The sequence below is a fragment of the Conger conger genome, chromosome 4 (assembly GCF_963514075.1).
Source record: "Conger conger chromosome 4, fConCon1.1, whole genome shotgun sequence".
NCBI classification, from domain to species: Eukaryota; Metazoa; Chordata; class Actinopteri; order Anguilliformes; family Congridae; genus Conger; species Conger conger.
The window spans coordinates 74,934,071-74,946,459 of record NC_083763.1 but is presented as its reverse complement, the minus strand read 5'-3'; the positions used below and the strand labels follow the sequence as shown (position 1 = coordinate 74,946,459).

Genomic DNA, 12,389 nt, shown 5'->3' with positions numbered 1-12,389 from the left:
AGGCTCCGGTCTCCTGGATGGATTTTAGGAGGAGAGCTTCTCCTGCAACGTGCCCAAACCCGTTAAACAAAGCAAAAAAGCAAAAAAAAAAAAAAAAACACAAACTAAAGAAAATTGCACAGTGAACTACTAATGTACATAAGTTATTTTGTCATTTAAAACTAAAGATTTCCTTTTAGAACCTCGTTTTGCAAACCCTCTTACCCCCACCCGTATCCAGCCTCTCCATTTCTCCCTCATAAATATGCAAAGCATTTCAGCTCCTTCTTTTATCTTTTAAGAGCAGGAATCTACAGTATATACATATATATATATATTTTTTTTTTTTCCTGTTTTAGCCGATTTTTAAAGAAAGGATTTCATAAATGGAGTCCCGCCGATGGCTCTAGTTTTATAGAGCTTCCTGTCGTCAAGGCTCCCTCTGACTTCCTGTGTACTGTTGCCACGGCAACGCCAGGCTTGCATGGCCATCGCTCCAAGCAAGAAGTAAACCCGCCCCCTCCCCCCTACAGAGAAACGGGCTCCGATGATTGGACAAGCCTGTCTCCGCCTACAGAGTTAGAAGGCTTCACTGATTGGACAAGCCTGTCTCCGCCTACAGAACAACAGGCTTCACTGACTGGACAAGCCTGTCTCCGCCCACAGAACAACAAGCCCCAATGATTGGACAAGCCTGTCTCCACCCACAGAACAACAGGCTTCACTGACTGGACAAGCCTGTCTCCGCCCACAGAGCAACAGGCTCCAATGATTGGACAAGCCTGTCTCCACCCACAGAGCAACAGGCTTCACTGACTGGACAAGCCTGTCTCCGCCCACAGAACAACAAGCCCCAATGATTGGACAAGCCTGTCTCCACCCACAGAGCAACAGGCTTCACTGACTGGACAAGCCTGTCTCCGCCCACAGAGCAACAGGCTCCAATGATTAGACCTTACACACACACCCGCGACCGTGATGATAAAATTCACGGGGTGGTTCCTCGGCTCATGCGCAGAATGTTATTGAAACAGTGCAATATAAAATGCAGGCCTCGTCAAACCCAATCTGTCATCGCAGACGCACCCGATTAAACCTGCTGTTGCGTTTACACTGGGGAGAGCACAGCCTTTTTCATTGGACGGTGATGGTGACTGACAGCCCCCGAAAGTCAGCGCTCACTTCAGGGTTCGTGTCCATAGGCCAGGGATCAGCCACTGGAGACCTGCTGGTGTTTGCCCGGGAGTCCGGCGTGAGGACAGTAATTCCCCGGGAGAAAAGGAAACCAGGGCTGGATTTGGACTGGAGGGCTGGTTGATGATCCCTGCCTTTGGCCTGTTACGGGTTTTTACGGGTTTGGGAGGGGGGGATGGGGTAGGGATGGGTGGGTTTTATCTCAGAATGGGTTTCAGTGGGGGGCAGGAGAGGGGTTTATCTCAGAAGCCGCAGGTCAGATAACTGGCACCTCACCTCTTAAGCTTTTTATCGCCTGCTTTGTATTCACCTTCTCTTATGCTACTCACTTTATAATTTATTACAGTGTTGTTTTTTTTTTTTGTTTCTTTTGAGGCAAAAAACAGAAAACTCCCGACAATGGGAAGCCAGCTTACCCGTTGCGTCTGGAACATGCCAAACTTTCTGTTTTTAATGAGTATATATGTATATTTTTTTAATATATGCACCGGCTGGTTTCAGGGCTGTCGGCTTTCGCATGCGTGCTTCATGAGCTTAACCAAACGGCCTTACCGTGTTCACACGTGCGTCCGGCTGTGTACCGTGTTCACACGTGCGTGCGGCTGTGTTCCGTGTTCACACGTGCGTACGGCTGTGTACCGTGTTCACACGTGCGTACGGCTGTGTACCGTGTTCACACGTGCGTACGGCTGTGTACCGTGTTCACACGTGAGTCCGGCTGTGTACCGTGTTCACACGTGAGTCCGGCTGTGTACCGTGTTCACACGTGCGTACGGCTGTGTACCGTGTTCACACGTGCGTACGGCTGTGTACCGTGTTCACACGTGCGTACGGCTGTGTACCGTGTTCACACGTGCGTGCGGCTGTGTACCGTGTTCACACGTGCGTGCGGCTGTGTACCGTGTTCACACGTGCGTGCGGCTGTGTACCGTGTTCACACGTGCGTGCGGCTGTGTACCGTGTTCACACGTGCGTGCGGCTGTGTACCGTGTTCACACGTGCGTCCGGCTGTGTACCGTGTTCACACGTGCGTCCGGCTGTGTACCGTGTTCACACGTGCGTGCGGCTGTGTACCGTGTTCACACGTGCGTGCGGCTGTGTACCGTGTTCACACGTGCGTGCGGCTGTGTACCGTGTTCACACGTGCGTGCGGCTGTGTACCGTGTTCACACGTGCGTGCGGCTGTGTACCGTGTTCACACGTGCGTGCGGCTGTGTACCGTGTTCACACGTGCGTGCGGCTGTGTGGCAGATGTGCAGAGCAGGCCGGACGTCTCCTCAGACCAGGACTCTTTGGGTACGAGTGGAATCTTTGAGTGCCCCCCCCCCCCCCCCCCCCCCCCCCATCCTGCTGCTCCACGCAGTGCCCATCTGGCTTTTCCCAAATTCCCAAAAGATTTCCACAATTCCCAGGCATCTTCCAGGGGCATGCAGGCTGGTTTGAAGAGTGTATCCCAGCAAGCTTTCATTCCCCTTCCCACAGGACAAAAAGAAGGAAAAGCGCACATTCTCCATCACTCCTGAGACAAGCCAGGTTCATAGTACTCTCAAGCTGCCATCGTGACTTGGCACAAAAAACACACGCACACACACACGCACACACACACACACGCGCATACACACACGCACGCACGCACGCACACACGCACGCACACGCACACGCACACGAAATGTTAAATAGCAATTCCACTTGATGGGACATTGGTGGGCGCTTTTTTCTAGTACAAAACTGTTACATTTAAGCAAACAAAAAAAAGTCCTTTGTATCCGTTGGAATGTGCGACTTAAAATGTATGACGTGGATCTCGTTTTATTTCTCCCACGGATGCAGCATATCACGTTTAGAGGTACAACAGGTGGTAAGATTTATGTGCTAAAACCTTGTTACAAGACCATTGTAAATCCCTTTCTGTCATTGATAAAGGCTCATTGACACGTTGACTCACCCTCTGCCTGTGTTTATAGTCATGAAATTTGTGTTTCAAAATATACAGTTGACGGACCGAAACGCTGTACCAAAACCCTGTCTAACTGTACAACAATTCAAGCTTTGGTTTAAAATTGGTTGCAACTGCCACACCGAGGTGGGGTTCAACGTCAGCGTGTTCACAGAGAAGGGGGAGGGATGAACAGTGTTGGCGTTTGTTGCTGCAATTCCTCTCTTGACCGTTAGGAGTCCGAAATTGCCTATTGTACCTTTAAACACAGTGCAACAAAGCAAAGGGCCCCCTTCCGCACAGTGAATATGAACCTTTTTGGCTCATCTCGGCCCATTCTGATGAATTGGTTTGGAACTCTCGGTTCCATTCTGAGTGACAGGTGTGGGGGCGGAGCTTCAAGCGCTCTCCCTTGCTCAGGGCCCACTGTACATTTTATTTTATATTTTTAAGTCTTATTTTCTTATTTTTGTTGACACTTTGTTGCCTGTGGAAAGAACCATATTTAATAAATATATCTGATCATTTGTTCTTGTCATTTTATTTTAATTGACCACAATCCCTATCCCACCAATCCACCCCCAAGGCTTGTACATTCAAAATTCATAATAATTATAATATTACAGCTATAATTCAGAACTTAGAGTTCATAGATTTTACTGTAAGCACAAGACCCACATTCAGATCCCTGGTGAAATATATACACAATTACACATTTTTTTATTTATTTAGTTGCAGAGTACTTACAATGTTTGTAAACAGTATTCTGATTTATAAAAAAAAAAATTAAAAGTTTATAATAAAAGCCATTCAAATCAAGTTAAAATTAGATTGTACAATTAGGTCTAGCACTACATGGCCTGAATCATGGAAAGGCTTTCATAGCATGATCATCAGCACTACAAAGGTAAATTGCTGCAGTGAACAGTAGCTCTAGTGTACGTTAATAATGACAGCACTCTCTCACTCTCACACTCTCACACTCTCACCCTCTCACCCTCTCACCCTCTCACCCTCTCACTCTCTCACTCTCTCACTCTCTCACTCTCTCACTCTCTCACTCAGAGAAGAGACCTAGGTCAGTGTGCTGCCAACGTCCCCTGCTATGAGGGGTTTGAAGTTACTGCTCCTCCAGACACGGCCTCTGAGCCCTCAGAGTGGCAGCTGCTCCTCGCGAACGCCGTAGCTCTTCCCCCGTCTTCATCCGCTCATCTTCTTCAGAAGCTCCAGGGCCTGCTTGTGCACCTACGTTTGGGGGAGGGGAGTAAAAGCATTTCCTTATTCTCAGCGGCTCCGACCAAATCCACCGTCCCACCCCAAAGGCCCCATCCCACCAATCCACCCCCAAGGCTCTGCTTCCCCCTGTTCATTTAATGGGTCAGAGCAGTCGTCTGGTGTCTGAAACCACAGCATCATTATGAAATGTCCACGATGGTGCACCAGTGCCAGCTCCTTACAGCTGAGCTGCTTTTCCAGTGCTGCCGATTCCCAAAATGGGGGATGCCAGGAATTTTTGGCCCCATGAAAAGTCCCCACCCCACCCCCATCCCTGAACAAGTCCTCATCCACTCATCCAGAATCCAGTAGTCAACCCATTCAACACTAACCCTTTCAGTCCCCAAAACTACCGCAAAATCAAAAGAGACCTTATACCTTTTCAACCAGTAAAAATGGCCGCTATACTATTGTTCTGAACCCCTATTAAAACCCTACATTTTCTCAACCGAAGCCAAAACCCCTTGGGATTTGGGTGGGAGCAAATCCGTATTGGGCTTAGGTGTGAAAGGGATGAAATGCTCTTCCATTTGCAGGCACTGTCCCTACGTCCTGTCAATCAGCCCCGCCCCGTCAATCAGCCCCGCCCCTAACGGCAATCCCAGGGGCGGTCTGCAGGGGGCGCCAGTAACCTCACGGTCCTCCTCGTTGTGGGCGGGGTAGTCCCTGGACTTGCTGAGCCAGAGAAGGGCCTTCTCCCTCTCCCCCATCATCAGGTAGGTCTTCCCCAACATCAGCAGGTTCATGCTGTAGAAGTTTGGGTCCACTGCGCCCCACAGAGGAGGGAGAAGAAACACGTTAAAGCGTCCGCCCTCCCCACCCTACCCTACCCCGATACCGACCGAGCAGCGCCTCAACTCCCGTCCTCAGGACCCACTTGCCAGAAGGTTTTGGTTGTAACCAGGAGCTCACACACCTGATTTAACTAAATCAAGGGCATTCTCTTTGTAGTTTGATTGGTTCAGTCATTAAATCAGGTGTGTGAGTTCCTGGTTACAACCAAGTTTAATCTTTAGCCTCAGATTAACAGTGAGAGTGGTTATTTTATTTGTGTAGCTATTCACATGGGGGGGGGGGGCAATATAGGGTTCTTTCCATATAATATTCAGAATAAGTTCATTATTAATATCAATTTTCCTATGTTTTTTTTAGTTTTTTTTTTTTTTAAACATACCTTCTTCGGCCTTCAGAAAGAACTCCAAAGCCTGCGAAGAAAGTCCAGAGTGTTAATTCACCAATTAAATAAAGAAAGATGCATTTATAATTGTTGTATTCATTAATACAATGGCTATGTGGGCACGGAGGGCAATCTTGTGCTCTTTGTTATTCAATTACCCCGGGGCATTTCTGCAATATGAGATTATATCTGCCTTCCTCGGTGACGAATGGAATCAGTTAGTGCAGGGGTCGGCAACTGTGTTCCTGGCGAGCCGCAGGGTACGCTGGCTTTTGTTGTTACTCTGCACTTAATTGATCAATTAATACAATCGATTACACAGTTAACTCGCCTCACCTGGTTACTTGGGTCTGAATCGGTTGCTGGTATTAAGGCGAAAATAAAAACCAGCACACCCTGCGGCTCTCCAGGACCAGGGTTGCCGACCCCCTGAGTTAGTGTGTCCCAATACGAAGGTCACTGTATTCACATCTGCGGTACTAATCTGGTGTGTCTAGTGTGTTGTGATTGGCTGCCTCTCATGACATCACCTCTTCATACGTGGCGGTGGGTGGCGAAGCGAAGATCAAGGCGGCGACTTTGCGCTGATACCATGGCAACTCGGCGAACGCAAAACACCTGAGGGAGGAGAACAGAAGTCCTCTTTAACCACTTTATCTCCTCCTCTGGCTGCCGCTTTTATCCAGAGCGACTTACAGTTGACTAAGCAGGAGACAATCCTCCCCTGGAGCAAAGCAGGGTTAAGGGCCTTGCTCAAGGGCCCAATGGCTGTGCGGATCTTATTGTGGCTACCTGGTTATAGAGGAAGGGCCACTGGTCACCTCTAAAAGGGCAGGGGCAGCCTATGTACATGACCGGAAGGCTGGTGGTTCAAACATTGCTCCACGATGGCATTGACCCCTGCATCATCAAATCAACTGTAAGTCTTCCAATAAAAGTGTCTGCTGAATAACTCATCAATTAAAAGAGGTTTTAATCTCAATGACTTCCTTGTCAAATGAGGGTTTATATATATATATATATATATAAAAATAAATGAACAGCAACAAGCAAAGGATCAGATTGAACTTGAAAATACAAGTCTACCAAAAGTGTTTTTGAAGACCCGGAGATGGAGCACCATTCTTCAACCACAACACTTACCAGTATCCCACACAGACAGTACTGTTCACCCACAGCACTTACCAGTATCCCACACAGACAGTACTGTTCACCCACAGCACTTACCAGTATCCCAGGATGTGGAAGGATGTGGCGTCTTTCGGGTTCAGCTCAATGGCCCTCTGAGGGGCAGAGAGCACAGAAATGAACGCCAGCCACCGTGAGTTTAACTAAATTTGGGTGTGTGCCTGACTCGATAAGTACAAACAAGTTCCTGGCACATTATCTTTCACGTACATGTGGCATCGACCCTACAGAACAGAAATGGCTTAGTCTTGGAGATATGCCATTAAAGGCGTCTCTGTGCACTGTTAAAACAGTTAAAATATCATTAGTGGTGCTCAGTCTCACCGTATCAACCACAAGTGGCACATTAACCCTGTCGGGCACGGGTGCAGGGTTTCAAGACCACGATCAGCTCATGAGCGCAATGTGGTGTCATGGTGCTGGGCCCACGGCTGCCCTTGTCAGCCAAGACTGGGCACCCCTGCTCTCAGGTGTGGGATCACAGATACGCGACTGGAATGTTTATAACTGAACACTCTAATGCTGATGTCACAGTCGCTGCTGGTAACGGACAGCAGTGGGAGTTCTAGAACACGGACTTGAAATAAAAAAATAATAAAGATTAAATTAAATTTAAAAACATCGACTCTTCAAAAAGGGTAAACACTGCTACACTTTTCAATGAAATCAAATTCAGTTTTAAGTTGTGAAGCTATTTTTACACAACACACCTCAGAAGCAATTGGCAGCAGGTTGAGTTCAGGGACGTAGAAATCAGTGGCCATCCGCCCACTTAGCCCCAGTGAATTTGTTTCCTGAATTTGATTATTTCATGGATGTTCCGACACAGACCACGGGGCAGCATTTTCCAGATTCGGGTGCAGGGTAAGGGAAGAGCTTACCTCCAAATGCTGTTTAATGTGTAGGAGTTTCCGATTTTCACTTTGGTCCCTTCATAATCCCCCGATATCACTTAAGCACACCGCATACCACTGTAAAATAAAACAAATAAAAACTAGGGATTATCAATTTCAGAGACAAATGAAGCTGGTCTAATGCAGTGTGCCTCGCTAAAGGTTAAACCTCACCCACAATAAGCAGAAACCATGACGTGGGACTGAATTTCAGTACGCTGAATTTAATGAATGGTGCCGTTTGTCTGCTGTGGGCATTGGAGCATTCAGATTCAGCTATAGGCTCTATCCAGGGGTCAGGGGTCGACACAAACGCCTCCTGAGGTTACTGGACGCATTTCAGTTTCTGCCAAAAACCCCCAAAAGTCCATTCAAAACTTCAAACTTGGGGAAATTAAAGTACTTCTGAATGATTTTTTTATTTTTTTCTCCCCACACTGAACTGATTACTCTTCAGGGAATGTAAGCTTACCGGTTAGCAGATCTCATATAAAAGCAAGCAGATTAGGCTACTTGGAGGGACACTAACAGGGCATTGCATGCATTCTCAGTGAGCCTACCCTGTATAAATGAAGGTTAATAAATATAGACATAAATACTCTATGTGGACAAAGGGCAGTCTGGTCCAAACCATTATTGTGGGGGGTGGGGGGGGGGTCCTGTTACCTTGTGGGCGGCGAAGCAGGCGTCCCCCCTCTCCAGCGCCCGCTTGGCGTACTCAAAGGCCTCGTACACCAGCCGCTTCCTGTCGCCGGGGGCGACCGTGGAGACCTGGCTCAGGCGCGGGACGCCCGGGCCAGCCTCCAGAGGAGCTCAGGGTCCTCACTGAGAGAGGGGGAGAGAGGAGGGAGGGGGAGAGGGAGGGAGGGGGAGAGAGAGAGGAGGGAGGGAGGGAGGGGGGGAGGAGGGGGAGAGGAGGGGGAGAGAGAGGGGGAGGGGGAGAGAGAGGGGGAGGGGGAGAGAGAGAGGGGGAGGGGGAGGGGAGGAGGGGGGGGAGAGAGGAGGGGGAGAGAGGGGAGAGAGAGGGGGGAGACAGGGAGAGAGAGATGGAGACCAGGGAGAGAGAGAGAGAGACAGGAGAGAGAGGGAGAGAGAGAGAGAGAGAGAGAGAGAGAGAGAGAGAGAGAGAGAGAGAGAGAGAGAGAGAGAGGGAGAGAGAGAGAGAGAGAGAGAGAGAGAGAGAGAGAGAGAGAGAGAGGGAGAGGGAGAGGGAGAGGGAGAGGGAGAGGGAGAGAGAGGGAGAGGGAGAGGGAGAGAGAGAGAGAGGGAGAGAGTGGGAGAGAGAGGGGAGAGAGAGAGGGGGAGAGAGAGGGGGAGAGAGTGGGGGAGAGAGTGGGAGAGAGAGTGGGAGAGAGAGTGGGAGAGAGAGTGGGAGAGAGAGTGGGAGAGAGAGGGGGAGAGAGAGAGGGAGAGAGAGAGGGAGAGAGAGAGGGAGACAGGGGGGGGAGACAGGGGGGGGAGACCAGGGGGGGGGAGACAGGGGGGGGAGACAGGGAGAGAGACCGTTAGAGCACCTGTCAACAGAATCACCTTTCACCCACAATCTCTCTCCCTGTAGAAGTGCTCGGGGTGCTCGGGGTTCTGGAACAGGACGTCCCTGCAGGGCCTCGCTTTGCACTTTGCTTAGTTCTCTATAGTCACAATGACTTGGCTGTGTTCCCATTTGTTAAAAAAATCCAATGTGACAACTTACCCCACATAGTGTGACAACTTATTGTCACCAGTGCACTACTTAACGGTCTATAACTCTCTATTGAAATAAGATATGAAGATGTAATTAATACAAAATATATGCCTGAGACTTTATTCTTTAATTTAGTATGCTCTCCCATACAAAAAAAATGAGAAAGTGTACCGCAGTCCAAATAATTACAGACTGCACTGGCCATGCAGTGCAGGCTGAAGGCTCAAAGCCACTGCTTTTGAATTAGCGGTGTTATTTTAATCATTTTAAAGCATCCAAGTAACATGGTGGAAAAGCCAGTGAAAATACGATTCCACCTTTAAAATACACCGAAGTGCCTTAGGAATCAGATGGTACTGATGCCTGATTCTGAGAGCACTCACTAGGGCTATGATGTCAGTGCTGGACTTGAGCTCGCAACCTCCCAGCGTGAGGACGGAACCGGGGCACGCAGGGCGGGGCGGGGCGGGGCGGGGCGGGGCGGGGCGGGGCGGGGCCAGCCGGACAGGTGTGCGCCTACCTGTCCTTGTTACGGCAGCAGCAGCTGGTAAAGTTTCTCCGTCTCTCCACAGCCGTAGAGGTAGTCTGCCTGCTCCAAGTCCTCTTCAGCTTGGAAACACGTGAATGCGGAGAGCGATGAGTGAGAGGAAGACTGCCCTTCTTACCGCCATCGTCTCTGCAGCGTTAAGTCTGCAGTCTTCAGTCAGACTGGTGGCACTGGCCTTGGGGGCGACATGGCTCAGGCAGTAAGAGCAGTCGTCTGGCAGTCGGAGGGTTGCCGGTTCGATCCCCCGCCCGGGCTGTGTCGAAGTGTCCCTGAGCAAGACACCCAACCCCCAAATGCTCCTGATGAGCTGGTTGGTAACTTGCATGGCAGCCAATCACCGTCGGTGTGTGAGTGTGTGTATGAATGGGTGAATAAGAAGCATCAATTGTACAGCACTTTGGATAAAGGCGCTATATAAATGCCAACCATTTACCATTTGGCCTTGCCTGCAGTCTCACTGTATCCTGAGTAAAGCCGGTTACAGGGATGACATTCTTGTTCTAATGTGGGCCAATGCACTAATTGCCCATAATTTAAAATACCACAGCACAATTACCTGGCGTGGAGAAAAGTTACCAGCTTTAAAATAAAATAATAATAATAATAATAGCGCATTGTGTATATAAAAATGTTACCTTTGTCAAGAGCGTGGACCACAGCATTCCAGTGCAGCCTCCTGTATGTTTTGCTTCCCAGGTAAGATAAGGCAGGTAAAGTTAAAAGGATCGTGGCTGTTCTTCCACCCTGTTTCAACAGCCAGAAAAGACAAGGTGTTCAAAAGAGGGGGGAGGGAAAGGTCAAAGTCCAGGTGTTTTATGATTTTCACAGAAACGCGCACGCGGTCCCCACCTCCCTCATAAACATTCTTTCCTAATAATATTGACTGCTACAGGCCAACCCAGTAGGAGATTAAAATAGTTCAGTGAAATTAATTCACAGTACAAACCGCCAATTATACGATCTCTAGCCTAATCGGGTTACAGTAGTTCATTCTCATAAAGCCCCCCCCCCCCCCTTTCAAGAGGGATTGGCAGACCCACAAACAAGTTTAAAAAAAACAACAACAAAAAAAACTATGAATTCTAAACATGCAGACACCAACGATCCCATTATTAACTCATTATAGTTTAAATATATATATATACACAAATAATTAAAAACTTAAAAGCACTTAACAGCAAAATCAGAACGAAATATTCGTTTGAAATGACGTTTCCCAAATTTTCTTTCTGCTGTTTATTTTGGCCAGAGTGAGCTGCCGTACCCAACTTCACAACAGTGGACCCGGTGGGTTTATGCGAATGTTGGTTCCTTTCTGGTGTGCCTGTTTGTTGAAGCTAGCCATGGCTGTCAGCCAAATGGGAGAAACGTGCCAGTTCATTGAATTAACTCAACGCGTCTGACCGACAGTAGCCGGTCAAACGTGCCAGTTCATTGAATTAACTCAACGCGTTTGACCGACAGTAGCCGGACCGGACACTGAGTTCAGAGGCAACTATAAACCAAGGCAGCCTGCCACTTGCCCTGATGCTACGTGCCGTTCACGGTGTCAAGATCTTTCATTTGTGGGTTCTATGGGTATGTTATAATATATACATATATTATTTTTAACACAATATTAAACAAAGCAGTTATCAAGCAATTGCACGTCTAATGGTTATGGAACTACAATTGTATTGCAAATATTACTGGTTTGATTCTCAGCTACATCGCTGCTGCATCCCCGTGCAAAGTAAGTAGGCTAAATTTGTACAATTATACGCTTTATAAATTATTTGTAACGTAGCCGATTAAAAATAATATAGAATCTGTAGCGCCAGTGGCATGTATTGGTTATCGGTAAAACTAAGTAAAACGATGTAGGTAAACAGGAAGCAAGTTCTAGCACGCCCCAACAAAATTAGCTGGCTGGCCAATTACCAACATTACATAACTTAAAGTTATCAAACTAACTTGCGCTAACAATCACTGGTCTGCTTCACAACCTTACTGAATATAAGCAAGCCATTATTTGAAAACTCCACAATGCAAGTCGAACCAGCTGACGCTTATAGTATAGCAGGCAGTCGTAGCACTAAAGATGCTGTAGTAGTTAAGATTAGTTCAGCAGCAAAACAAGTTCTAGAAGTTCTCGATTACTGTGAGAAAGGTCTTCTTGCGAGCAGTCCAGTATTGTTTGGTCAATCCTTTGGTCTTGATGTGCTTGCTAGTAGGCAATAGCGACCGTGAGATGGACCGCGCTAGCATGATCCCAGCCATGGTTCCCCTGCAAACTGCCCAGCTGATGAATACATGATAAAACTACTCGCCGTAGGATTTTAAAAGGTACGATCCGGGTTGCCAGGTCCACTCAAAATCAGCGTAAGACAAATCACAGATCAGTCACGTTAAATCAAGCAAGCAAATGATGCGTGACCCAAGAAGACAAAAAGTAAAGTGGCTGGCAAAAACACAATTTTAAATATCGCCCGTTTTGTGTAATGCAAAGATAGGAAAAAGGCGAACCTACCAATAGC

The 12,389-nt window shown here is 48.0% G+C and overlaps 2 protein-coding genes across 4 annotated transcripts in view; one reads left to right on the top strand and one right to left on the bottom strand.

Moving 5' to 3' along the window:
* LOC133126350 (NEDD4-like E3 ubiquitin-protein ligase WWP1) overlaps positions 1-126 on the top strand; it is a 24,234-nt gene extending 24,108 nt beyond the window's left edge. For all 3 annotated transcript variants that reach the window (XM_061238499.1, XM_061238498.1, XM_061238500.1), the window contains one exon: positions 1-126. This exon is cut by the window's left edge and continues 113 nt beyond it. The gene's annotated coding sequence lies outside the window, so the exon portion shown is untranslated.
* A 3,995-nt stretch (positions 127-4,121) lies between these two features.
* rmdn1 (regulator of microtubule dynamics 1) lies at positions 4,122-12,174 on the bottom strand. Its single transcript, XM_061239631.1, is given in 13 exon segments — positions 4,122-4,354; positions 5,017-5,150; positions 5,559-5,589; positions 6,092-6,179; positions 6,789-6,844; positions 7,631-7,650; positions 7,653-7,692; positions 7,694-7,720; positions 8,309-8,424; positions 8,427-8,476; positions 9,857-9,935; positions 10,509-10,617; positions 12,013-12,174. Coding segments are annotated over 13 exon segments (915 nt in total). The 5' UTR covers positions 12,133-12,174; the 3' UTR covers positions 4,122-4,309.
* Positions 12,175-12,389: the final 215 nt, after the last annotated feature.